Source organism: Hyperolius riggenbachi, chromosome 3, assembly GCF_040937935.1.
Source record: "Hyperolius riggenbachi isolate aHypRig1 chromosome 3, aHypRig1.pri, whole genome shotgun sequence".
Taxonomy (NCBI): Eukaryota; Metazoa; Chordata; class Amphibia; order Anura; family Hyperoliidae; genus Hyperolius; species Hyperolius riggenbachi.
The window spans coordinates 218,150,955-218,174,644 of NC_090648.1; the positions used below are offsets into that span (position 1 = coordinate 218,150,955).

Genomic DNA, 23,690 nt, shown 5'->3' on the forward strand with positions numbered 1-23,690 from the left:
TATCTAAGTCCATCTTAAGGAAAAGCTGATTGAGTCACAAACCAGTTAAAGAGAATCTGTATTGTTAAAATCGCACAAAAGTAAACATACCAGTGCGTTAGGGGACATCTCCTATTACCCTCTGTCACATTTTCGCCGCTCCCCGCCGCATTAAATAGTCAAAAACGGTTTTAAAAAGTTTGTTTATAAACAAACAAAATGGCCACCAAAACAGGAAGTAGATTGATGTACAATATGTCCACACATAGAAAATACATCCATACACAAGCAGGCTGTATACAGCTTTCCTTTTGAATCTCAAAAGATCATTTGTGTGTTTACTTTCTGTCCCCTTCTTCTCTCATGCACTGAACATTACAGGCTTCCTGCAGACAGCTCTGCCTGTGCCTGTGTTTGTAATTCCTCATTATGTGTCAGCCAGCTACTTTCACAGCCTAACAGAGGAGGATTTTTATCCAGCTCTCTTCTATCACTGATAAGATAGCAGAGAAGCTGCTGGCTTATGTAAATAAAACACACTGGAGTGTGCATAGAGGAACACACCAGCACGGAAGAGTTGGCAGCCTTCCAGACACAGGCCGACAAGTCTGACAGGGGAAAGATACATTGATTTATTACATAGACCTTGATAGTACAAAGTGCTGCAGTGAGCCAGAACAGATTAGAATAGGTTAAGGAACTTGTAGCATGGTAGAAAAAACGTTGTAATTTTTGTTACAGAGTCACTTTAAGGTTTTTGGTGAAAGTTACCTGATCTGCATTTTTACAGCAAAGCTGAAGGACATAAACAGCCTGGATTAGGCTATAATGCATTGCATGCTTCTCCTTTAGAGTCAGAAGTCTTAAACCGTGCAGTACAACATAAATTTGCCAGCATACAGTGCATACAAAATTCTAAAAAGTAACCATAGCATGTAGAGGATACAAAGAGCCATACAAGATAAATACAAGCCTGTCACTAAGGCTTACTTTTCTATTGAAGACAAGCCAGCCATCCCCTTTATAGCACAACTAATGAATCATGTGTCCTGATGGTGAACGTATTATTGCCTGTATGTCTAAAGCTCTAGAAGGTCTGTAGACAGCTTTAGATAGCTTGACTAATCTATCTTGGCACAAACTAATTGTGATTCACATATTTCACAGAATATTTAAATGTCAACGTGTGCAGTGCTTGTTTTAACAGCAAAGGAGGAAATCAAGCAAGCATTTGCATGTTTAGGGAAATATGAATTGCAAGTCACATGACTGCTTGATTCTTTTTGTATGTGGGGGAAAATTCATTTTGCAGCATGAACCTTTGGACATGTTTATTGTGTAATGTCACGCAATCGGCAGTGAGGATCTTGTCTGAAGCAATTACAACGTTCAGTTCCTTTGCTCTATTCAAACGTGAAACCGTTTGAGTAGCTATCAACTCTGGTTAGGTTCACATTGGCAGCACTGAAATTTGGCATTAACATGTAGAATAACTATATGAGCTTAAAACTTGACTGCATCATTGTGTTTTAATTTGCATCTTGGCTTTTTGTCTCCATTAAATGTTTGTCGGTGTCTTTGCTTGTGATTTTCAATGTTCCCTTGTGGTGCTGGCTATATGTAACAAGAGCATGTCATTTCAGTGTTCAATGTTTTGTGAGCCTTGGACAAAAACTACTTTGCCTATGTTGCTTCTTTGCGTAATAATCTCTACTGACACGTTACTCTTTTAGGGCCAGCAATCAATGCCAGTGATGATGCTATGGTAAAGGATGGGCCCATCGTGCTGCAGTGTAATCTCACCCAAAATGGAAACTTTGGGGCTGTTAATATCACCTACTGGACCAAGAATGGAGTGGAACTAACAGACAGTCGGAAACAAACCCTAACCATGGAGTGGAAGTAAGAGCATGATAATCGCAAGAGCTTAGGGCTTTTGAGATCTTAAAAGTTCTATATGTCATCATTCCTAAAGATGCTATGCTGCCCTTATATTGCAGTGGCCATAGGTATTACTGCACCCTTCCTAAATGAGAGGCGGGGTATTTAAACCCTCCACTCCCACACTTCTTTGCTAATGCAACCCTGGTCACAGCCAAGACTTTTCGCCGCCTCCACCCCACCCCCTCCCTTTCCTGGATCTCCTCCCTTTCCTGGATCTCCTCGCTGTTGGCTTTCCCTTGACCAAGATCTCCCTTCCAGGATATTCCTTTGGCGAATTCCTGTTGCTAAACCTTCCTGCCTGTCAGTCACCTGTCAGCCTGCAGCTTAACGCAGGATTCCTGTTCTCCCTGTCAGACCCCTGTCTGCCATCCATCCATCCCTGTTTCCCAGCCTGCATTTCCCAGGCCTGCCTCCCTGTGCCTGTCCCCGTTCCCTATCTGTCTCCCTGCATCACTTCCCTGTCTACTGCACTCCCTGGGGATTCCCTCAGCTTCCAGTTCCCTCCATCTATTTTGATGGAGATTTACCACACCTGACAGACCAAGATATCAAAATCTGTGGTTGAAACTGTTTGACTGGCTTGTGCTTTTACAACTAGACGGATGTGTGACTGGGATCTGGACTGTTTGGATTTTCTGAGCACTTGGAAATGCATGTCTCCATCTTCTTTGAGGAACTATATACAATTCTCACCATTAATGGTTGGTCTGACTTGTAGGTTGGCTGGGCTTCATCAAATAGCTGTGGGGACTGCAGCCCCCATGTTTCATATGGTGCAGTGTAGTGGCTTTTTTAGGCTCTATTATTCACTCTACTACATTATATACTGTTTTATGTATTGATTGTGTATTTATTGGTGTGTATTTGCATAATAAATAATTTTTGATATTCACGTGCACCCAAGAGCCAATTCTTTTCCTTGTTATTTTTATATTATCTCGTTGGCATGGTGCATGGGAATATGGTTCAGCTGCAATATATACTTACTGTTCAGATTGCATTGGTTTATTTTTGATTATTAATCTATTTCCCATTTACCTGCCACCCCCCTTTTTTTAAGTTATTTGTTAGTGTACTGTAGGAATATGTTGGCAGGTCAGAAGTTGTTTTTACTTTTTCGAGGCTTAGAGACTTGTTCCAACAGAAAAGCCAGCACCTATTCAGTAGGAGACCTTAGGCAAGTCTCCCTAACACTGCTACTGCCTATGGAGCGCGTCCTAGTGGCTGCAGCTCTGGCGCTTTGAGTCTGCCAGGAGAAAAGCGCAATATAAATGTTAATTGTCTTATTTGTCTTGTCTTGACTCTTCTGCTCAGAACACTTTACCATCCATGCCACTCCTGACCCTTATAGAAAGTAAATGTTTTATTGCTTTATTGCTAAATGCAATAAACCAAATCAATTAAGAGAAAAACTAGACATTTAACTTGACAATCAAGATTGTACTTATCAATTCTAAGGGCTCTTTCACATCAGAGCTTGCGTTGGAGAACGCTCAAAGCATGCGTTTTGATTGCCTGCGTTAACGGATTAAAAACGCGCATAGTGTGCGTTTTACATTGACTAACATTGTAACGCATAAAGCTAGCGTTGGCCGAAAAACTGCGCCTGGGTGCAGTGTAACGCAACGCACAAAAAGGCTGCGTTATATGTGAAAGCTAAAATGAAAGTCTATGGACTTTCATTTCACCTTGGGTAACGCAAACTTTACCCTTTGCGTTGAAACGCAGAAAATCTGCCCTAATGTGAAAGAGCCCTAATTTCTATACTTTTGATATACCCTTTGTATGTTCAGTTTAAAGTTAGCTTTTCCCCTATATTAATTTTATTGCTGTCTTTGTTCTTATCCTAATCACTTGCTATTTATTAACTAATGCATGTTTTTTTCTTTTTTTTTTTGTAGGATTAACAAACCTAAAGCTGATGATTCAGGAGAATATTTGTGCATATTTACATTTTCAAACAGTACTCTTCCTGTCAATGCAACTATTGAAGTTAAAGGTAATCGTGCAAAATAAAAAAGGCCTGTTATTCCACTGTTCAGTGGTATTGCAGTTGTCATTTAGTTAAAAAAAAATCAAATCTCTTTAACTTTGCAGAGCTGAAAGTAAACCTATAGCTTCAAGCTACACTTGGCACCAAGGCTGCTTTTCTGGAGATAATATCAGTAGCCTGCATCTGTCTAACAAACATCAGAGTTCTACGGCCTACTTCACTTTGCAATACTGTTTTAGAGGGGAAAGTACATTTGATGTAGCACCACCAGGGGTATCATAATAGTATTGGGTGACATTCTACCTGTACAATGAGGTTTAGAACTTTTTTTTTTTTTTGCTAGTTGTAATCAGTTCACTTTTGTGTCCTACATACAACAGTTAAGCTAGGTCAACACTGCATCGGACTGATGCTCATTGTACCACAGATGTGCTGTCACTGTGCAGCATAGAACCCTCAATCAGAGGACTCATGTTCATTAAATAGTCAAGCATGTTTTCTGTAAAGAACCATAGTGTCTGCTTCACCGAAGAGAACAGAAGCAACTTATCCGTTGACAATGGACATGTATCAATGCGCTTGCATAGGATCCGTTAACGTCCGTTGATACGCTGCTTTCTGATCCAATAAATGGACCATTTTCAGTGCCAATGTGAACCAGCTTTAACCACTTTGCCACTGCGGGTGCGTGTATCTACGCCCCTTTTGACACCCTTTCCCCACCAGGGGCGTAGATACACGCACCCCCCGCCGCTGTCTGCGCTCGCGCGTGCACGCCGCCGCCCGCTCGCCCGGAGATCAGTGAACGGGAAAAACTGTTCCCGTTCATTGATCTAAGCCCCCCATCAATGAACGGCTGCTTCTATGAGAAGCAGGGCGATCATTGTGATTTTCCCAGCCTCATTGCACTTCCTACACTTACAGGACGCTTGCATAAAAAATTACGGTGGCCATCTCGTGGCCAAATAGTAAAACTACACCCAAAAACATTTTTCATATATAAATACACCGTTACATTATAAATTAACTCATTACCTTCCACACTCCCCCTTTTTTTTTTTTTTTGTAATAAAAAGAAAAAAAAATTACAATAAAAAAAATACATAAATAGTTACCTTAGGGACTGAACTCTTTAAATATTTATGTCAAGAGGGTATAACACTGTTACTTTATAAACCTTGGGCTTGTAATTAGGGATGGTTGCAAAACTGGAAAAAAATGCACCTTTCTTTCCAAATAAAATATTGGCGCCAAACATTGTGATAGGGACATAATTTAAACGGTGTAATAAGCGAGACAAATGGGCAAAATTCATGGATTTTAATTACAGTAGCATGCATTATTTAAAAAATCAAATTCCAAAACCCAGCGCAAGGGTCTTAAATCCTATTGGTCAGCTGCGCGTTGGTAAGGGGATCCCTCGTACCCCTGGAGATAGAAAGCAGTATACAAAGTTGTCCAACGCGCTATAATAGTACTTATTTTATTCGAAAACCACACTATATCGCAATATACTTATAATCCCCAAAAAAGCCACTCATCCGCTCACTCATTCGCACTCCACATATGTAGTCTGTTTGAAGGGCCCTTCAATATCTCACAAAAAGGCGTTTTGCATAAAATATTAAAATTAAATATGTATCAAAAATTGAAAAACTTCAGTGGATAAATGATCTTCTTGATTTCAATACCACGGATTAGCGATAATCCCATATAGTAATGCTAATACTTTATCTCTATGGTGGTGTTGTATTCCGTGTTCTCCACCAACCAACAAAGTAACAACTCACGTGTCCTTACGTTCACCAAGCCAAATAGGATCTTTATCCCGCATAGGACCAGACTCCACGCTGCTCCGTTCGCTTACAGCACACTACAAGTGTAGTATCACGGCAATACTCCGAGCGCTTCCACCCGCCGGCTCCTTCGTGCCGCCTGCGTCACTTCCGCCCGGCAGTCACAGCAGATAGTTCCCTCTACTTCCGCCCGACTGGGCTCTCTCGGAGTTCAATTCGGTGACGTCACCTTAAGCAGGATCTTTGGGACTTTCTCAAGAGGATTTTTGAATATTCAAAAATCCTCTTGAGAAAGGCCAACGCTAATTTACCGAAACGCGTTGAGGTTACGTTCAATAGAAGTGGCAATTTGCAGGCTTGGGACTGGGTGAGCCGTTGATGCGCACAGCGACTACCCACGCAACAAAGTCCCAAAGATCCTGCTTAAGGTGATGTCACCAAATTGAACTCCGAGAGAGCCCAGCCAGGCGGAAGTAGAGGGAACTATCTGCTGTGACTGCCGGGCGGAAGTGACGCAGGCGGCACGAAGGAGCCGGCGGGTGGAAGCGCTCGGAGTATTGCCCTGATACTACACTTGTAGTGTGCTGTAAGCGAACGGAGCAGCGTGGAGTCTGGTCCTATGCGGGATAAAGATCCTCTTTGGCTTGGTGAACATAAGGACACGTGAGTTGTTACTCTGATTGGTGGAGAACACGGAATACAACACCACCATAGAGATAAAGTATTAGCATTACTATATGGGATTATCGCTAATCAAGAAGATCATTTATCCACTGAAGTTTTTCAATTTTTGATATATATTTTATTTAATTTTAATTTATGCAAAACTCCTTTTTGTGAGATATTGAAGGGCCCTTCAAACAGACTACATATGTGAAGTGCGAATGAGTGAGCGAATGAGTGAGCGGACGAGTGGCTTTTTTGGGGATTATAAGTATATTGCGATATTAGGTGTGGTTTTCGAATAAAATAAGTACTATTATAGCGCGTGTTGGACAACTTTGTATATTATTTAAAAACTATAATGGCCGAAAACTGAAAAATGATTTTTTTCCCCTATTTTCCTATTAAAACATATTTAGAATAAAATAATTCTTGGCATAATGTCCCACCTAAAGAAAGCCTAATTGGTGGTGAAAAAAACAAGATATAGTTCATTTCATTGCGATAAGTAATGGTAAAGTTATAGACGAATGAATGGAAGGAGCGCTGAAAGGTGAAAATTGCTCTGGTGCTCAAGGGGTAAAACCCCTCAGTGGTGAAGTGGTTAAATCTTATTATTAGGAACCATAAACGCACACCTAAAGAGGAACCATAACCAAGGATTGAACTTCATTCCAATCAGTAGCTGATACCCCCTTTCCCAAGATAAATATTTTTATTTTCTCAAGCTGATCATCAGGGGACTCTGTATGGCTAATATTGTGATTAAACTCCTCCCACAATGGGGTGTCAGCACCAGGGTGCTGACATCACACTGTGGGAGCCTTGTTGCATTGTGGGGAAGCCATATGGGGAGGGGGAAAGCACTAGATACCAGGAAACTGCATTGGAGAGGGAGGGGGCCACTAGACATAATGGAACTGTGTAGGGGAGGGAGGAGGGCCACTAGACACCAGGGAACCGTATAGGGGAAGGAGGGACACCAGGGAACTTTATAAGGGAGAGCGGAAGCCACTAGAAATTGAGGTTGGCCTGCAACTTGGTCCCAGAGCTCAATTTCGCCCCACATTGTATTTGAGCTTGACACCCCAGATCTAGATCCAAAAGAGGCTTCCTCCGTCATCCTTCGCAGTCTCGTTCCAGCTGTGGGAGGGCAGTGGGCAGGCAGGGAGCGGTGTTTGTCACTCGGAGGTTTAGATGTGCTGCAGCCATCAGCGGCCAGGAGGCCGCAACAGCAGCATAGGGGGCGATATACAGGCTGGGAACGCGAACAATCACTCGCGTTCCCATGCCTGTCGGCCGGTGACGGCCAAACCGGAAGTGTTCGCCGGCGGGTCCTGGACCATTGGAGCGGGGCTGCGAGGGCACCAATTGGCTGCAGGGGGCTGAGGGAAGCCCCAGGTGAGTTGATCTCATTTTTTTCACTTGACTTTAGGTTCACTTTAAAGATAGAGCAAGAAGCAAGCAAAACAAAAACTGAGTTCATAGAGTTCATAGATCAAGATTTCTCCACAATAAAAGTGTGCCTCTGCATTTGACTTTCTCATAGAATGAGAGGATGATTTGTTTGTTCTGGAGGACACCTCTTCCTGCTTTCAGTTAAAATGCCAAGTACATGCTGTAGATGGAGCTTGGCCGAGGTTGTTCTTTAGGTCAATCATTGCCCAGCAACTGGCATGTGTACAGCTGGCCCAACATTACCGTATATACTCGCATACAAGCCGAATTTTTGACCCCAAAAAAGTGGCCTAAAAGTGGGGGTCTCGGCTTGTATGCGAGTCAGCTGGCTGTGCCCCCCGCTGTGTCTGCCCCTCTATGTCCCGCAGCAGAGTAAGTGCGGCTGTGAAGAGGCTGATGTGCCCCGGAGTGTGCAGCATTGTAGAGAGCAGGAATCCTTTATATGTATCTCCCACTGTCTCTACTTCCCTCCCTCCCGACATGCTGCAGCCGGGAAATGTACTCTCACTTACTGTATTCTCAATGTTCCATCCTCCGTGGCAAAGCAGCGCTGGTATGCTCCGATACATCTGTTTATGTGACAGGCGGCTACTCACTGTGATTATGCTCAGAGATGTATGCGGACATGGCTGCAGTTCGCTATCATGAAGCTCTGATAGTGTGCTGCAGCCACGGCAGTATACATCTCTGAGCATAATCAGTGTGTGTTCGTCTGTCACATAAACACAAATATCGGTACATAACAGCACAGCCTTGGCACGGAGGATGCAGCATTGAAAATACAAGAAGCTACATTTCAGCCTGCTTCAGTATGTCGGGAGGGAGAGAAGTAAATAGTGAACGTTACAAGCAGATATACGGTAAGTCTTCAAGAGACTACATCTCCCTGCATGCTTTGCTGCCATCTACTGGGCATGTGCGGAAGACATGCAGTCAGGAAGCTCGTGTAGTGCACAACACAGAGATGGCACTTGCAGAGGAGATGGAAGCAAATATTCATGCCACGTGTGGGCTGTGGGTCTCAAGGAGCAGTTGCTCTGCTTGCAGCTTTGCAGATCCTGTAGTTAGCACTTAGTGCCCCGGTGAGTCCAGCTTCACACTGATTTGCCCTTTGTCTGATGTGAATTATAATCTGCCATGGGGAAAATCTCCTACTCCTGTTAGCAACATTTAAGACTCCAGGGTGTGGAAGATTTGTCTTGGGCAATGTCCCTGGTTGTCAGAAGGATTTGTGTCTAGAATAGGCTGGGAGCTAAGCAGATGTGAGGGGCAATCAGCAGAGACATGGATGCACATCTGGCTATGTGGAGGGGGGGAGGGGGGCTGCATTGTAGTGGGGGTCTATTTGGCTATAGGGAGGGGGCTGTCTCATACAGGGAGCATATCTGACTTTTTTTTTACTGGATATTGGGATGCCTCTTATTGGGGGACCATCTGGTTATTTATCCTGGGGGGGCTATACTGGGGAGGGGACTTATATGCGAGTCAATCACTTTTTCCTGGTTTATGGGGGGAAAGTGGGTACCTCGGCTTATATGCGAGTCGGCTTATATGCGAGTATATACGGTATTTATTTGGGCTCTCTTTCAATTAAAACAATTGTTATGAATGTAGTTTCAGCTATAGTATTAGATTGAAGCACACATGAGAAATTCTTCTCAAATCTGCATAAATTCCAAATCTTAAAACCAAGTTTAGGTAAACGTGATATATTGCCAGAATTGCATTGTGGATGATCTGTGTTGCAATAGCTTACTTTGCTACACCCCATGCTGTTTACATGATTATTCATTGAGAAATGTGGAGAGATAAAGGGCTAAAATTTGGTAAGTCCACAGAATTGTTTGCCAAAACAAGGTTGAGATGAAAAAGAGACATCTACTTTCATAACATGTGTTTTCTTGCTTTTAGCTAAGCCAGAAATTACAGGACATAAAAAGAGTGAGAACAAAAACGAAGGGGAAGATGCACTTATGTATTGTAAATGTGTAGGATATCCTCACCCGGAATGGACTTGGTATAAGCTGATAAATGATGTGCCAAATGTAAGTACTACAAAACAATCCTTACAATGCAGTGTTACTGTTGGCAGATAAATCACTCCTATTCTTAATGAAAAAAAATCATCTGCAGTGGTCTCTGACCATTTTCTTCCTTACGTCAGGAATGCTTTAGTTACTACGTTTCCCCGAAAGTAAGACAGGGTCTTGTATTACTCTTTGCTCCAAAAGATGTGTTGAGATTTTCAGTGGATGTCTTATTTTTCCTTTAACAACAATCTACATTTATTCTTGAGTGCACCCTCACCCCATTATCATAACTCTCCATACCATTTCATCACACATTTCTTGTGACTCTGTTTCCTTTTTCCATGAACAATAATCTACATGTGCAGAGATTTCGGCACTTACCAACTAGATCTTGTGGAGTCTTTTGAGTGCATTTTTGGGGGGTCTGCACTCCTTGGTGAAGGACCTTATCTGCCTTGTGGCATTCTATTGACAATTGATTTAAATTTTTTTACATGTATACCGAAATTGCCTGGACACTATTTAAATTGACTTTTTTATGAACTATAAATAGGGCTTATTTTTTTTAGTAGGGCTTCCATTTTGTGCATTCTCAAAAATCCTAAAAAAAATCATGCTAGGGCATTTTCAGAGTAGGCCTTTTTGAACAAGGTAAGTGCGAAGGTACATGACTTGCATGCACACCACATTTGTAATAATGTTGCTTCTCTTGGTCCTGATGGGTACTTTAAAGTTGGATTGAATCTGACTGGGATCTAACTGCTGGCATGTTTCTTGCCTGTGACCACTCTGTGGCGGTGGTATAATGCTGGAGCAATGCAGCTAGACTTCCAGACAAGGAATCTCAGGTGCATGGGGAGCCTGCTGGGATCAAGGGGAATGGCGTTTTGACAAAAGAGATACGCCAGTGTGTGTGCGCAAAGTTGTAGCGCATAAAATGTTGCATGTAACTGAGGATTTGCTCCCCCACTCAAGAAATCCTTTTAATTGTCATTTTGACTTATAATTCTTAATAGCTAATTTTATTATTATATGCCTCCCTTTGAGAAAGCCGGAAGTGTCCGGCGAAACAAGTTAGGGCGCCTGGCGTGACACGGCTTACCGCACATGCCGCCTTGCCAGGTCCATCTTCCGCTGCTTTCTGCCATCCATGCATGACCACTGTGAGCGATCCCACAGTTCTGCCCTTCTCCTCAACTGCAGCTTACCAGCATCTACAACAGCCTCTGCTCGGATTTCCGCATTATTACCAGTGGAGCCTTCTGGACTGCTTTTTGTTCCTCCCCTAGCCGTGAGCTCCGGCGGTGGGTTGAGGAACCCTGATCACAAGTGTTGACCTGGAACACCGTCGCCCGGAGTGGGTATAGTATACGGCTTTCCATATCCAGCCAGGCCATGTGTACACTATCCTGGTGCATGACTTTATGCTGTATCTGCTGTTGCAACTTGCTTCGCTTGCTTTAGCCTCTATCCACCCTTGGAATTGGATTTTCCACTCTGGTCATTACTGGATTTTGCTTTGCAACTAACACTCTGCATATTGATATCATCCTTATTGCTGCAACTTTGTTTATGAGATGAACCATTGAGCAGGATACTGCCTGCTCGGCACATTGATTTGGCCAATTACACGTTCTGGGATCCCCAAACCACATTAGGTGGTTTGAGCTAGGGCTGTGAGTGCATGGTTGTGCAGGACAGTGTGTGTGCGCGATGGTTCTCCTGGTGAGCGATGCATGTGTGGGTTTTTATGATTGATTCTTGTGATTTTGATGATTACAATTAATAAAGTTTTTTTGTATTTTTATAAGCTTGACTTGTATAGTGAACTTATTACACATGCCTCCCAACCCCCATTTCCCTTGATTTTTACTTTATTATTATATGAAGATTCCTTTCAAATGTACTGTATATCTGAAGATTTGTCAACTTAGGAATAGATGCTGTGTTAATAACTGCAACAGAAACCCCTAAATGTATTTTCTGCTCTACCTTGTAGTGAGATATTTGAGATTGAAGACTTCATTATATGCAGAATAACACAAACAGTAGTTTAACCACTGCACACATCCATAGGTGTGTTAAAAAATGTGCACAAAAATGGTGGGTGTTTTTAAAATGTTGATTTTGCAGGAAGTGGTTAAAGCGGATGTGAATGCATGAAACAAAATGTTTCAGCAAAGAATTACCATGCTTACAGCTTTGGTTGCTTTTCCCTGGAGTCTGATTTCAGAAATAATCCTTCACTTAGCCCCAGCAGGTCTCCCTTAATTAAAGGAGAGGGATATGGATTTTTCCTTTTAAACAAAACCAGTTGCCTGGCAGCCCTGCTGATCTCTATGGCTGCATTAGTGGCTGAATCACACACCTGAAACAAGCATTCAGCTTATCCAGTCTGACTTCAGTCAGATCACCTGATCTGCATGCTTGTTGAGGGGCTGTGGCTAAAAGTATGAGAGAGACAGGATCAGCAGGAGAGTCAGGCAACTGGTATTATTTTAAAAGGAAAACTCCATATCCTTCTCAGTTTAGGTTCCCTTTAAAGTGTCCTGCATTCTGGATCAACCACTTCTAAGAACAGGCACAAGACAGATAAGTAGAGCTGCTACATTACACAGCCTTACTTTATGGGCCCGTTTCCACTAGGGCTGTTTGTGCCTGAATTCACCCGCACAAATACGGGTCCAGTATCTCAGCCTATTAAAATCAATAAGCTGCTTCCAAATTTGTGCACATGAAAAAAATCTGCTTCAGAATTGTGGATAACCCTTCCAAATCAAATCAGTAGGCTGCTTCCAAATTCATGCACATGAAAAGAATCTGCTTCAGAATTGTGGATAACCCATCCGAATCCCCATAGCTGTGCATGGCATGGCTACAGGTATTTGGATGGGTAATCGGCGTGCTCGGTGCCGGGCGGCTGGCGCTAGTGGAAATCTGACTCTAATAAATATTCTTTACTCCTCCAGCATGGAGGTAGTTGTTCATCCATTAGTGGCAGTTTGTTTAGTCAGTAGTTTGATAGTTCTGACTCCTACCACATGTTAAGATAAATTGCCTTATAAAATATATTTTTGCCTATACTTACTGTCTATTCTCTTAAAGGACAACCGAGGTGACATGTGACATGATTAGATAGACATGTGTATGTACAGTGCCAAGCACACACATAACTAGGCTGTGTTAATTTTTTTCTTTCTCTGCATGAAAAAGGTAAACATCAGGTATGCAAGTGACAGTTTCTGTCCGGGTCGAGACTGGGTCAGACTGGGTCAGGCTGTAACATAGCCCTCCCTGATAAGTAATTACAGCCATAAAACACTTTCCTGTCAGTAAATGGCTTTTGAGAGCAGGAAAGAGATAAAAAAGGGTCACTAAGACATAGATTTGAGCTCTGGCATACTTCAATGAAGGTGTCATTGAGCAGAGATAATGAAACAGTAAAAACCTAAAACTAGATTTAAATATAAAATAAAATTGTGGGATATCTAAAAAAGTCATTTTTAGGAGAAGGAAGATGGATACAATTGTTTTTCTCATCTGTTTATTTTCACCTCGGATGTCCTTTAAGGAATTCTTGGATATCATCCTTATATCTTTTGGTGGGCCACATGATCTATCCCATTCCCAGCATCCACTCATATTTTATTTACCCTTCTTGTTTCAATAATCCTTGTCAGATGTCTTAGCCAGCTTATTTTTTGTCTCCTAACCACTTCACATTCTTGGACATGACTCTCTCATCCTAATTCGTCTCCCTAAAGACTCTAGGATGTGATGGTCACGTCCTACACTTAATCCAGCCGCCGCTCGTGCCTCCATTGTTCTCGCTCTCACACGTGTGCATGCTTGTACGTGCCCCAGTCTAAAAGTGAATGATCACTCTATAGCGGCAATTGAAATTCATTGAATTTATTGAAAGCTGAAGCTGATTGCCAGAACTGACCACACATATGGGGGCTAGTTGTCAGCTGGGATTGGGAATGACACACCACCCCCTTGTTGAAAGCAATATAGGGGTGGCGAGATCAACTGGTACCTCCCTGTATATCCTGTTGACTCTGCCTGACACAGCCCTCTCTAGAATTAGAGGTGATGCACAAGTACCTGATGCATTTAAGGACCTATCCCCCTTTTTAATTGATTTAATATAATTATAGTTTTTATTCCGAATACTGTAGTACCATAGGGACATACGGAGTGTTTGCACAGCATTGGGGTTCGCAGGCTATGACACGCCATAGTGAGCACGTACAGATGCACAGACTGGCAATAATGGTACAATACATGCCCAACTAGTGATGTAATATGGCATGTATGATATCATTTTAATTGGGATGAGACACATAATGGCCTCAATTCTGGTAGGGTTATCAAACAAAGTACCTCATGTGAGGTAATGATATTTAGCAATTCTGGTAGGTTTTAGTCATGTTTTACCTCATGAGGTAAATTTATGAGGTAATTCATGAGGTAATTTACCGAAAATAGCTAATCTCATGGAAATTGGGCAACATGTTAGCACATAATTTACCGATCAGTTTAAGACCTGCCTGTACCTGGGGGTAAAGTCAATTTGTATGCATTTTGCAGTTTTTAGTGCAGTTCCTATTGCGGTTTTAGTGCCGTTCCTATTTAGGCTGTGTAATAGAAAAGAATAGTAGAAATAAAATTCCAAATATTTACTGGATTTTTTTTTTTTTAATAAGGGATGCCTATAAATATACTTTTCACGGGTTGCTACATAATCATAAAATTATTTATTTACTGCATGCTTACTGCTGTAATGCTTCATGCTTTACTTTATACATTTACCTCATGTTTGGAAATAGTGAAAAATCTTTCAGAATTGCTAAAAAAAAGGAAAATACTGCATGAGGTATTTTACCTACAAAAAAAATACCTCACATAGCTACCAGAATTGAAGCCATTGTATTTTGAGGAGTTTTACAACTGTGGCAAAGTAGGAAGGGTGAAACGTGGGAAAAATAATTTTTGCGTTGACGTCTAATTTTCCCCAGTAAAATGCCTTTAAAATTAAACAATTCTTAGAAAAAATATATTACCCAAAAGAACCCTAGATTGTCATGAAAAAAAACAAAACAAAATATGTATCACTTTGGTGGCATAAGTAATAAAAAGTTATTGCTGAATCAATAGTGATGCAACCGAATGGCCAAAATTATCAGAGATTTTAAGTGATAAAAACCCAAGAATGGGAAGTGGTTAAATAGGCAACGTAATAACATGGAATGCATTCCATTATTCAGGATACCCAAGGTTTTGTTAATAATCTTGGTTTTCAGCATCAGAACCCCTTCCTATATCTTTGTATTGCTGTATATTGGTGGGTAACCCTGTCCTCCCAATAATGGTTAGCCTAGGCTATGATGTCACAAAGCCTTTTTTCCCAGTGTACTCTGGGAGACCACTTTGGAACTCACAACAAACAAACCTTCCACAGTGATGCACCTTACCTGCATTAAAGTGCACCAAAACTGAGAGGGGATATGGATGTTTCCTTTTAAAGGGAACTAGAGATGAATGATTCACACAAAATAAACATATCAGTTGATAGCTTGTAAAGAATAAATGCTCTACCTGATAATTTCGCCACTCTGGTGTGCCTTTTTGAGTGTTTTTTATCCATTATTGCTCCAGGAAATATCCAATATGGCCGCCGGCTCATACCTGTTCTGCTTCCGGGTTATGAGTTGTTCTGGATGTGCTGTCTATACTCTGAGACTATAGACAAGCAGGGCTGCTGCAGCCTTTCATCTGTCTTGCTTTCAACTATTATTCTGGTATGCTGTGTGGCTGCCTGTAGGAAGTGTCTCTCATAGAAATGAAACTGCATACAGTAGATAATGACTGGCTGCACAATGCACACAGATACACTTGTGTGTGTCAGAGCTTCTTTCTCGGCAGCAGCAGCCCCTCCCATGTCAACAGCTCTGAGTAAGGAAATCTGAGCCAGGAGGAGGCAGGCTTGGGCTTGAAAAGACTCCACAGAAGAGTGACTTAGCTATAATGATTCCAGGTCAAACCTAGACTGAATTAGTCGGTGGATTCTTATCACAGTTGATAACAGATAGATTAGACTGAGAAGAATAAAACTAAAAGCAGGGTAGGTGTTTACTGTCATGTTCCCACTGATAAATGTAATAAAATACATGAGGGTGCTTAGTCTCTGGTTCTCTTTAAACACTACCAGTTGCCTGGCAGTCCTGCTGATCTCTTTGGCTGCAGTAGTGGCTGAATCACACACCTGAAACAAGCATGCAGCTAATCCAGTCTGACTTCAGTCAGAGCACCGGATCTGCATGCTTGTTGAGGGGCTGTGGCTAAAAGTATTAGAGACAGAATCAGCAGGAGAGTCAGGCAACTAGTATTTTAAAAGGAAAACTCCATATCCTTCTCAGTTTAGGTTCCCTTTAAAGATGTCACCACTTTTACTGCTTTTAACAATTGTATAGTAGCCCAACAGTGACAAATTTATTTCTAACGCAATATTGTAAAAATAAACAATTTTATTACCTTTTTATATTCAGTAAAGTGCCTCTTTAACCTAACTGATATTTCTTCTGTGATCATCTGTATTCAGATTTTCTTCATTCATCTTTACTTTCTCACTGGCATTTTTTTACTCTTGCTGGTTAGAATATTTTTCATTATTCTAAAGCATTGAAGGAGCTTGTAATAGTGTTATTGATGGCAGCGGCCATTTGTATTTTTGTCATCTCTTGTCCAAACGCTTCAAGGTCAGGGTAACCTGGGCTTGCGAGGGAAAAGGATTCTCTTATCTCTGATTAATTAGAAAGGTTGTACTTCCCTATGTACTTTTCAAGCAGAAGCTATTTTTTTCTTCCCTGTGGAGGTGAAATTTCATGGTAGCCATAGTTGGGAAACTGAGTATATTCAGCGTAATCACAACAAAGTTCTAGTGAAAGAGGAGAGGCGCTAGAAGCCAGGAAAAGTGAGTGATAAATCTGCTGATGCTCCCCTCCGTGCTCATATGCACTTCCTCTCTGTGCTCGCGCCGAGTCTGTAGCTTATGCTGCCCGCAATCTGACCGAAAAGTGCGTGACTGTGGACCGGACAGGTTTGTGTTGTGCTGGCATGTTAACTGCCCTTTCTCAACTCCCGCCCAGGCACAAGCCTATGTGGCCTTGTCACAAATCCGGGCCAAGACTAGGAGCACACTATACATTTTTCTGAACAGGCAGTATATATTATACAAACATTCAATGCAGTATAACACAAACTCTATTAAAGGACTTCCAAGGCCAAATGAAAAAAAAAGTTAAATACCTGCATCATATTTGAAGGCACGGAGGGCGCCCTCCGTGCCATTCCGCAGGGTCCCCGCTACTCAATAGCCCCCCGGGCCTGCTTCCGACCTCACGGCCCGGGTCGGGCTCTCCTGCCTCTATAAACATGGCCGCACGAGCTGACCGCGGCTGTGCAGCTCTAGGGCCAACCCCCCTATCCACGGTACAGCTGTTTCCTGTAGCGTGGATCGGGGAGTTGGCCCTAGAGCTGCGCAGCCGCACTCGCGGCTATGCGGACTGCACAGCCGAGGCCAGCTCGTGCGGCCATGTTTGTAGAGGCAGGAGAGCCCGACTCGGGCCGTGAGGTCGGGGGGGGGGGGCTATTGAGCGGCGGGGACCCGGCGGAACGGCACGGAGGGCGCGGACGGCGTCCTCCGTGCCTTCAAATATGATGCAGGAATTTAACTTTTTTTTTTTATTTGGCCTCGGAAGTCCTTTAAAAATGAGGACATTCTCTGTAGATATGTCACTAAATATTGATTGGGAATTGATTAGGAATCCAGCTGCATTGCAATTGATTTTAGACAAAATTTCTGCTCAAACCTTGTATAATTTACGTTTTTTAATGTTGTTAGATGAGGTGAATGATTGTCATGAGGATATCGATAATTTACCATTTTATTGTACGGATATGCATCTAGCATCTATGCCTCACATTGATAAGTGCCTGTACATGGTCTTGTAGATCTTTATCTTACTTTCACTATTTAGTATGGTTACACAGGAATGAAAAATAGAAGCTTATGTGGTCTTCAATGCTTTGTTTAATCTTTGTTGTTATGACACTTAAATAATGATGTTAAACACTTGAGAGCTGCAGCTACTGAAGGTGTTCTTAGTAGGCCACCATGGAGCATTAGGGAGTCTTGTCTAAGGACTCCTTGTTGAATAGATAACTGGCTGCAGCCAGGATTCACACCCTGGTCTCCTGTGTCTAAGGTGGTGTCTTTAACCAGTATACTATCCTGCCACCACTTTAACATAATTTAAATATTCTAGAAGTCATTTTCAATGTCAAAACTCTTGTCCCCTAATTGTGGATATCTTTTATTTCATTCTTCTGTTTTAGTAGATTTAAAGTACTGTACTTGGTCGTCAATTTTAACAACCCTACACATTGTGCTTCTCTTTTTCATAGAAGATACTTTTCTAATAACCAGTACATCATCTCCGTAAGTGACACACACACATGCTACTTTAATATATACTCACTGGCCAATTTTATTAAGTAAACCTGTTCAATTGCTTGTTAACACAAATAGCTAATCAGTCAGCCAATAACATGGCAGTAACTCTGTGCATTTAAGCATCTAGAATCGGTCAGTACAAGTTGCTGAAGTTCAAATAGAGAATCAGAATGAGAAAGAAAGGATATTTAAGTGACTTTGAACAAAGCATGGTTGTTGGCACCAGAAGAGCTGGTCTGAGTATTTCAGAAACTGTTGATCTGCTGGGATTTCCACCCACAACTCTCTCTAGGGTTTACAGAGCATGGTCTGAAAAAGAGAGAATACAGAGTCAGTGGCAGTTATATGGACAAAAGTTCCTGGTTGATGTCAGAGCAGACTGTTTCAAGAATATTGAAAAGTAGCAATAGGTCAGATTGTTCCAACCAAAGTATGCAGAGTACCATCGATGAACACTCGTCCAACCTTGAAGCAGAAGACCATACCTATCAGCTAAGAACAGGAAACTGAGGCTACAATATATAGACACTTGCTGAAATTGAATAATTCAAAACTGGAAAAAATGTATCAGCTGCCATATTTAGATGGTAGGGTCAGTATTTGGCATGATCCTGAAAGCATAGATTTATCCTGCCTGGTGTCAAAAGTTCAGGCTGGTGGTGTAATGGTGTGGGGTGCATTATACTAGCTAACTTTGGACGCCTTAATACCAAGTGAGCACTATTTAAATGCAACAGCCTGCCAAAGTATTGATTTCCATCCCAGTATGACCGCAATGTACCCATCTTCTAAAGGCTACTATCAGCAGTATAATGCACCATGTCAGAAAGCTCATATCATCTCAGACTGGTTTCTTGAACTTGGCAATGAGTTCACTGTACTCCAATGGCCTGCACACCAGATTTCAACCCAAAAAAAAAACAGGGCTGTGGAGTTGGAGTCTGAGTCGGGGCAATTTTGGGCACCCGGAGTTGGAGTCGTTGATTTCATAAACTGAGGCGTTCGGAGTCGGATGATTTTTGTACAAAATCCACAGCCCTGTTAAGTATTAGACTAAGGAGTCAGAGCCGAGGAGTCGGAGTCTGAGCCATTTTGGGTATCCGGAGTCAGAGTTGGAGTCGGAAGATTTTTGTACCGACTCCACAGCCCTGAAAAAAACACCTTTAGGCTGTGGGGGAATGGGAGATTAGCATCATGATTGTGCAACTGTATGAAGTTGCTGTGCTAATATGGACCAAAATTTCACAGGAGGGCGCCACAGTTTAAAGAAATACTGTAATGGCATTTGTTAAAATGCAATTGGCAAGCCACATTGCTTCTCATAGAATGGCCTTTGGAAAAAGTACACAGTTGGAGATTTTTGACAAGACATTCATTGTTTAATTATTAATGGGCTGTTTTTTTTTTGTTTTTTTTTAATAAATTGAGCACAACAAGAGTGGCATGGCCCACATTAAGTAGAGGTGCACACCTGATGGCTATATAGGTTTGTAAAGCATTGAGCAGTACAAAAATAGCAGTGATGGTGTTCTAAAGGGGCCCATACACCTAACGATTTTCCCGCTGATATACAGCAGATTCGATCACTGTGACGTTGAGAGAACGATCGATTTCCGTCCAAAATCAATGGTTTCCATCGATTCGTCCGTGCGGAAGATTTTGCTTGATTGCCGGCGGGTCAGGAGTGCGTCGATAGCGGTGTTCGAATGCCCGATGACCAACGCTAGCAGCAATACATTACCTGTTCTGCCGCCGCATGTCCCCGCTCTCTCCGCTGTCTTCTTCTCCACACTGGGCTCCGAGTCCGGCTGGCTTTACTGAACTTCCTGTCCCGGCAGGAAGTTTAAACAGTAGAGTGCCCTCTACTGTTCCTTGGACAGGAAGTTCAGTGACGCCAGCCGGACTCTGAGCCCAGCGTGGAGAAGAAGACAGTGGAGACCGAGGGACTCGCACTGGCGGGGCAGGTAATGTATAGCTGGCGGGATGGGGGGGGGGCAGCGTCACAGATGGTGAATCGATTTCATGCTGAAAACGATTCACAATCTGTTTGCAGTAAAGGCAGCCATATGATCCTTCTCTGATCAGATTCGATCAGAGAGGGATCTATCTGTTGGTCGATCTGATGGCAAATCGACCAGTGTATGGCTACCTTAAACTGAAATCTGATTGTGTGTTGGTGCAAGATAAAAACTGCATATAAAATATTGTTGTTTTTTTACCTGGTATATCACAAATATAACTGCATGGCTACCATGCCTGGCTGGAGGCTGTGTACAGATGAAAAGATCTTTCAGGTGATTAGTTTAGTGGATGGTAATTGAACATTTGCAAAACATGATACATGTGTGCAATGCCTTTCCAACTAATACTTAGTTCTCTAAAAGCTCAGAGTGGGTTTTACTTGTACCGAATGGTCAGCTGCATGCATATGATATTTGTTGTCCCAGTCAATATTTGCCAGTACATACATCCGATTAGTAAATTACTAAGAAAACTGTTGTTTAATGATAATTTCTGACTGGTCAGCCAAGGAATTTACTTCTGATCATCTGGTAATCCAACAATTTTTAAGAGATCATTCGTGATATAGGAGTAAATATTGTCTCTGTGCGGTTTCAGATTTATAGTAATGTATAGAGGTGAGACTGAAGATCATCAGCAAATAGATTCAACTAACATCAAAGGGTATTCCTAGCCAAACTACTGGACAGAGGCATTGTTAACCATTTTCCATGCTAGTGTTAAGGCTCATACACACATCAGACTATAGTCTTTGGAAAATGAAAGATCACAGACCTATCTTATCACCCTTCATGTAGTATGAGAGCCATACCTTCACAGTCTTTTCTATGGAGCTGAACTCACCATCAGAAAAAAATCTTTGCAAAATGCTGCACACACACAAAAGATCATTATCTGCAAAAGATCTGTTCCTGCTAAAGATCCGTTCCTGCAAATTGCATTCATAGTCTGTGAGATCTGCAGATCATCATACACACCTTGTTTAACTGACATTCATCAGACAATCCTCTGCAGATCTGAAAATCCATCCTGGTGGATCTGATCTGCAGATGAATGTCTGTTAAACAAGGTGTGTATGAGGATCTGCAGATATCCTATATACTATGAATGCATTTTGCAGGAACGGATCTTTTGCAGGAACAGATCTTTTGCAGATACTGATCTTTTGAATGTCTACAGCATCTTTGTGTGCAGCATCTTGCAAAGATTTCTATCTGATGGGGAGTTCAGCTCAATAGAATAGGCTGTGTAGGTATGGCTCTCATACTACATGGAAGGGCGTAAAATTGGTCTGTGATCTTTCATTTTCCAAAGACTATGGTCTGATGTGTGTATGAGCCTTTAGAGACTCCGGTTTGAACTCTTGGGCAGAAAGTAATAGAGTAGGGATGGTCAATGAGATGCAAATAATTTTGAGTTGACTGATAATGCAAATTGTGTATGCTAGTTAATGCACGTTAAAAGTAGACTAGTTGAATCTTGCTAAGGTGCATCAACTTGGAATATTTTGCATCTCATTGGCCATCCCTGATAATTTTGGATATATGTACAGTGGGAGACATGGCAGCGTTTTCATACAGAGACTGTACCCGAATGATCTATCTGCATGGATGTGCAGAGCTCCAGAAAATGAACAACATTACACAACTAGCACTCAAACAGGTATAACAAATGAGGGTGTTAGCTTCAGTAAATAATTTGCACACATTGTTCCCTATTGGACTTCGCCGTGGGGAAGTCCAATAATCTGTGCACAAATTATTTACTGAAGCTAACACCCTCCTTTATTATACTTGTTTGAGTGCTAGTTGTGTAATGTTCAGTTTCTGGAGCTCTGCACATCCATGCAGATAGATTATTCGGGTACAGCCTCTGTATGAAAGCGCTGCCATGTCACCCGCTGTACAAATTGAACGCACGTATACCTGTGGCTAGCTGCATTCATTGCTTCAATCTGTATTCAAAATCTTTTAGATTAGAATCTAAAGGTCCTTGGGCAGCAGTTTGAAGTAGCGCGCAGCCTGCGAGCGCATCTCCTGCTCGGGGGGGGGGGGGGGGGGGCGGAGCCCCGCCCCGCCTTCAGTCTCTGAGCGGCAATCGCAGCTCGGGAGACTTAGACAGGCTTAACCGCCGTCTATACTGTTAGTACAGCGCTGCGATCAGCAGCAGCGCTGTACTGGGGACAGCTGTGATCGGCTCTCATAGGCAGAAGCCTTTGACAGTCAATCACCATGATTGGCCAGCTGGGGGGAGGGAGGGATTGTTAAAGGAAAAATAAACAAAAAAATAGTAAAATATATTAAAAAGAAAGCACAAATATTTATAATAAAAAAAACGGAGGGGATCAGACCCCACCAACAGACAGCTCTGTTGGTGGGGAGAAAAGGGGGGGGGGGGAATCACTTGTGTGCTGTGTTGTGCGGCCCTGCAGTTTGGCCTGAAAGCTGCAGTGGCCAATTTTACAAAAAAAAAGGCCTGGTCGTTAGGGGGGTTTAAGCCCAGGGTCCTCAAGTGGTTAAACTTTGCAAAATCCCCATTAAGCTCGGAACAAAGCTATGCCTGAACTTAGCTCTCTTATGATTATTGTACCTCTCTCCTATAACTGTCCTTGAAAGCTAAATTGTTTTCTCTTTTTCACATTTTGCAGATGGTTAATAATGAAAGCGGACGTGTATTTATCAGCAGCAAAGAAAGCTACACAGAGCTAAGAATCATAAAGCTGGACATTAATGACGATCCTGGGGTGTACATATGCAATGCTTCAAATACAGTTGGTAATGAAACCAGTCGTATCATCTTAAGGGTGCGCAGTCACTTGGCACCAGTGTGGCCTTTCCTTGGCATTGTAGCAGAAATAGTCATCTTGGCAGTCGTCATTGTGGTGTACGAGAAGCGTAAAAGACCAGACGAGGTGCCTGATGGTAAGAAAAGGGCAGGGGCATAATGCGCTTTGAAATGTCCAGTCTTGTGCTGTGAAAAAACTTAAACAAGCATTTTTTAAATGTGTACAGAAAGGTAAAATGTGCCTGCAGGCTACAATACAAGTAGAAATGCTGGTATGATAAAAATAAAGAAACCCGTGTTTTAACTCAGTAAACCAGCAGTTCCTCAATTGCAGAGCATGAGACCACGCCATGCTCATGAGTGTCAATGCAAAATGTATAGGTTTAAGTTTTTTAATTCTCCTCAGTACTTCAGCATTTTTCATTGTCACGTATGTACATTGTACAAGTGTTTTTGTCATAAAAACATAAAGCATTGGTACGACTACCAACACAGGTTGGAAA

At 42.2% G+C, this 23,690-nt stretch overlaps 2 protein-coding genes across 2 annotated transcripts in view; one reads left to right on the forward strand and one right to left on the reverse strand.

Moving 5' to 3' along the window:
- The window catches only part of NPTN (neuroplastin), a 102,823-nt gene that overhangs the window by 59,703 nt on the left and 19,430 nt on the right, over positions 1-23,690 (forward strand). Inside the window, exons 3-6 of the mRNA XM_068275743.1 lie at positions 1,713-1,881; positions 3,825-3,922; positions 9,745-9,878; positions 23,051-23,324. Of these exons, the coding sequence (XP_068131844.1) occupies positions 1,713-1,881; positions 3,825-3,922; positions 9,745-9,878; positions 23,051-23,324 (675 nt within the window). The remainder of the gene's footprint in view (positions 1-1,712; positions 1,882-3,824; positions 3,923-9,744; positions 9,879-23,050; positions 23,325-23,690) is intronic.
- The window catches only part of REC114 (REC114 meiotic recombination protein), a 165,918-nt gene continuing 160,618 nt past the window's right edge, over positions 18,391-23,690 (reverse strand). Inside the window, exon 8 of the mRNA XM_068275744.1 lies at positions 18,391-18,690. The gene's annotated coding sequence lies outside the window, so the exon portion shown is untranslated. The remainder of the gene's footprint in view (positions 18,691-23,690) is intronic.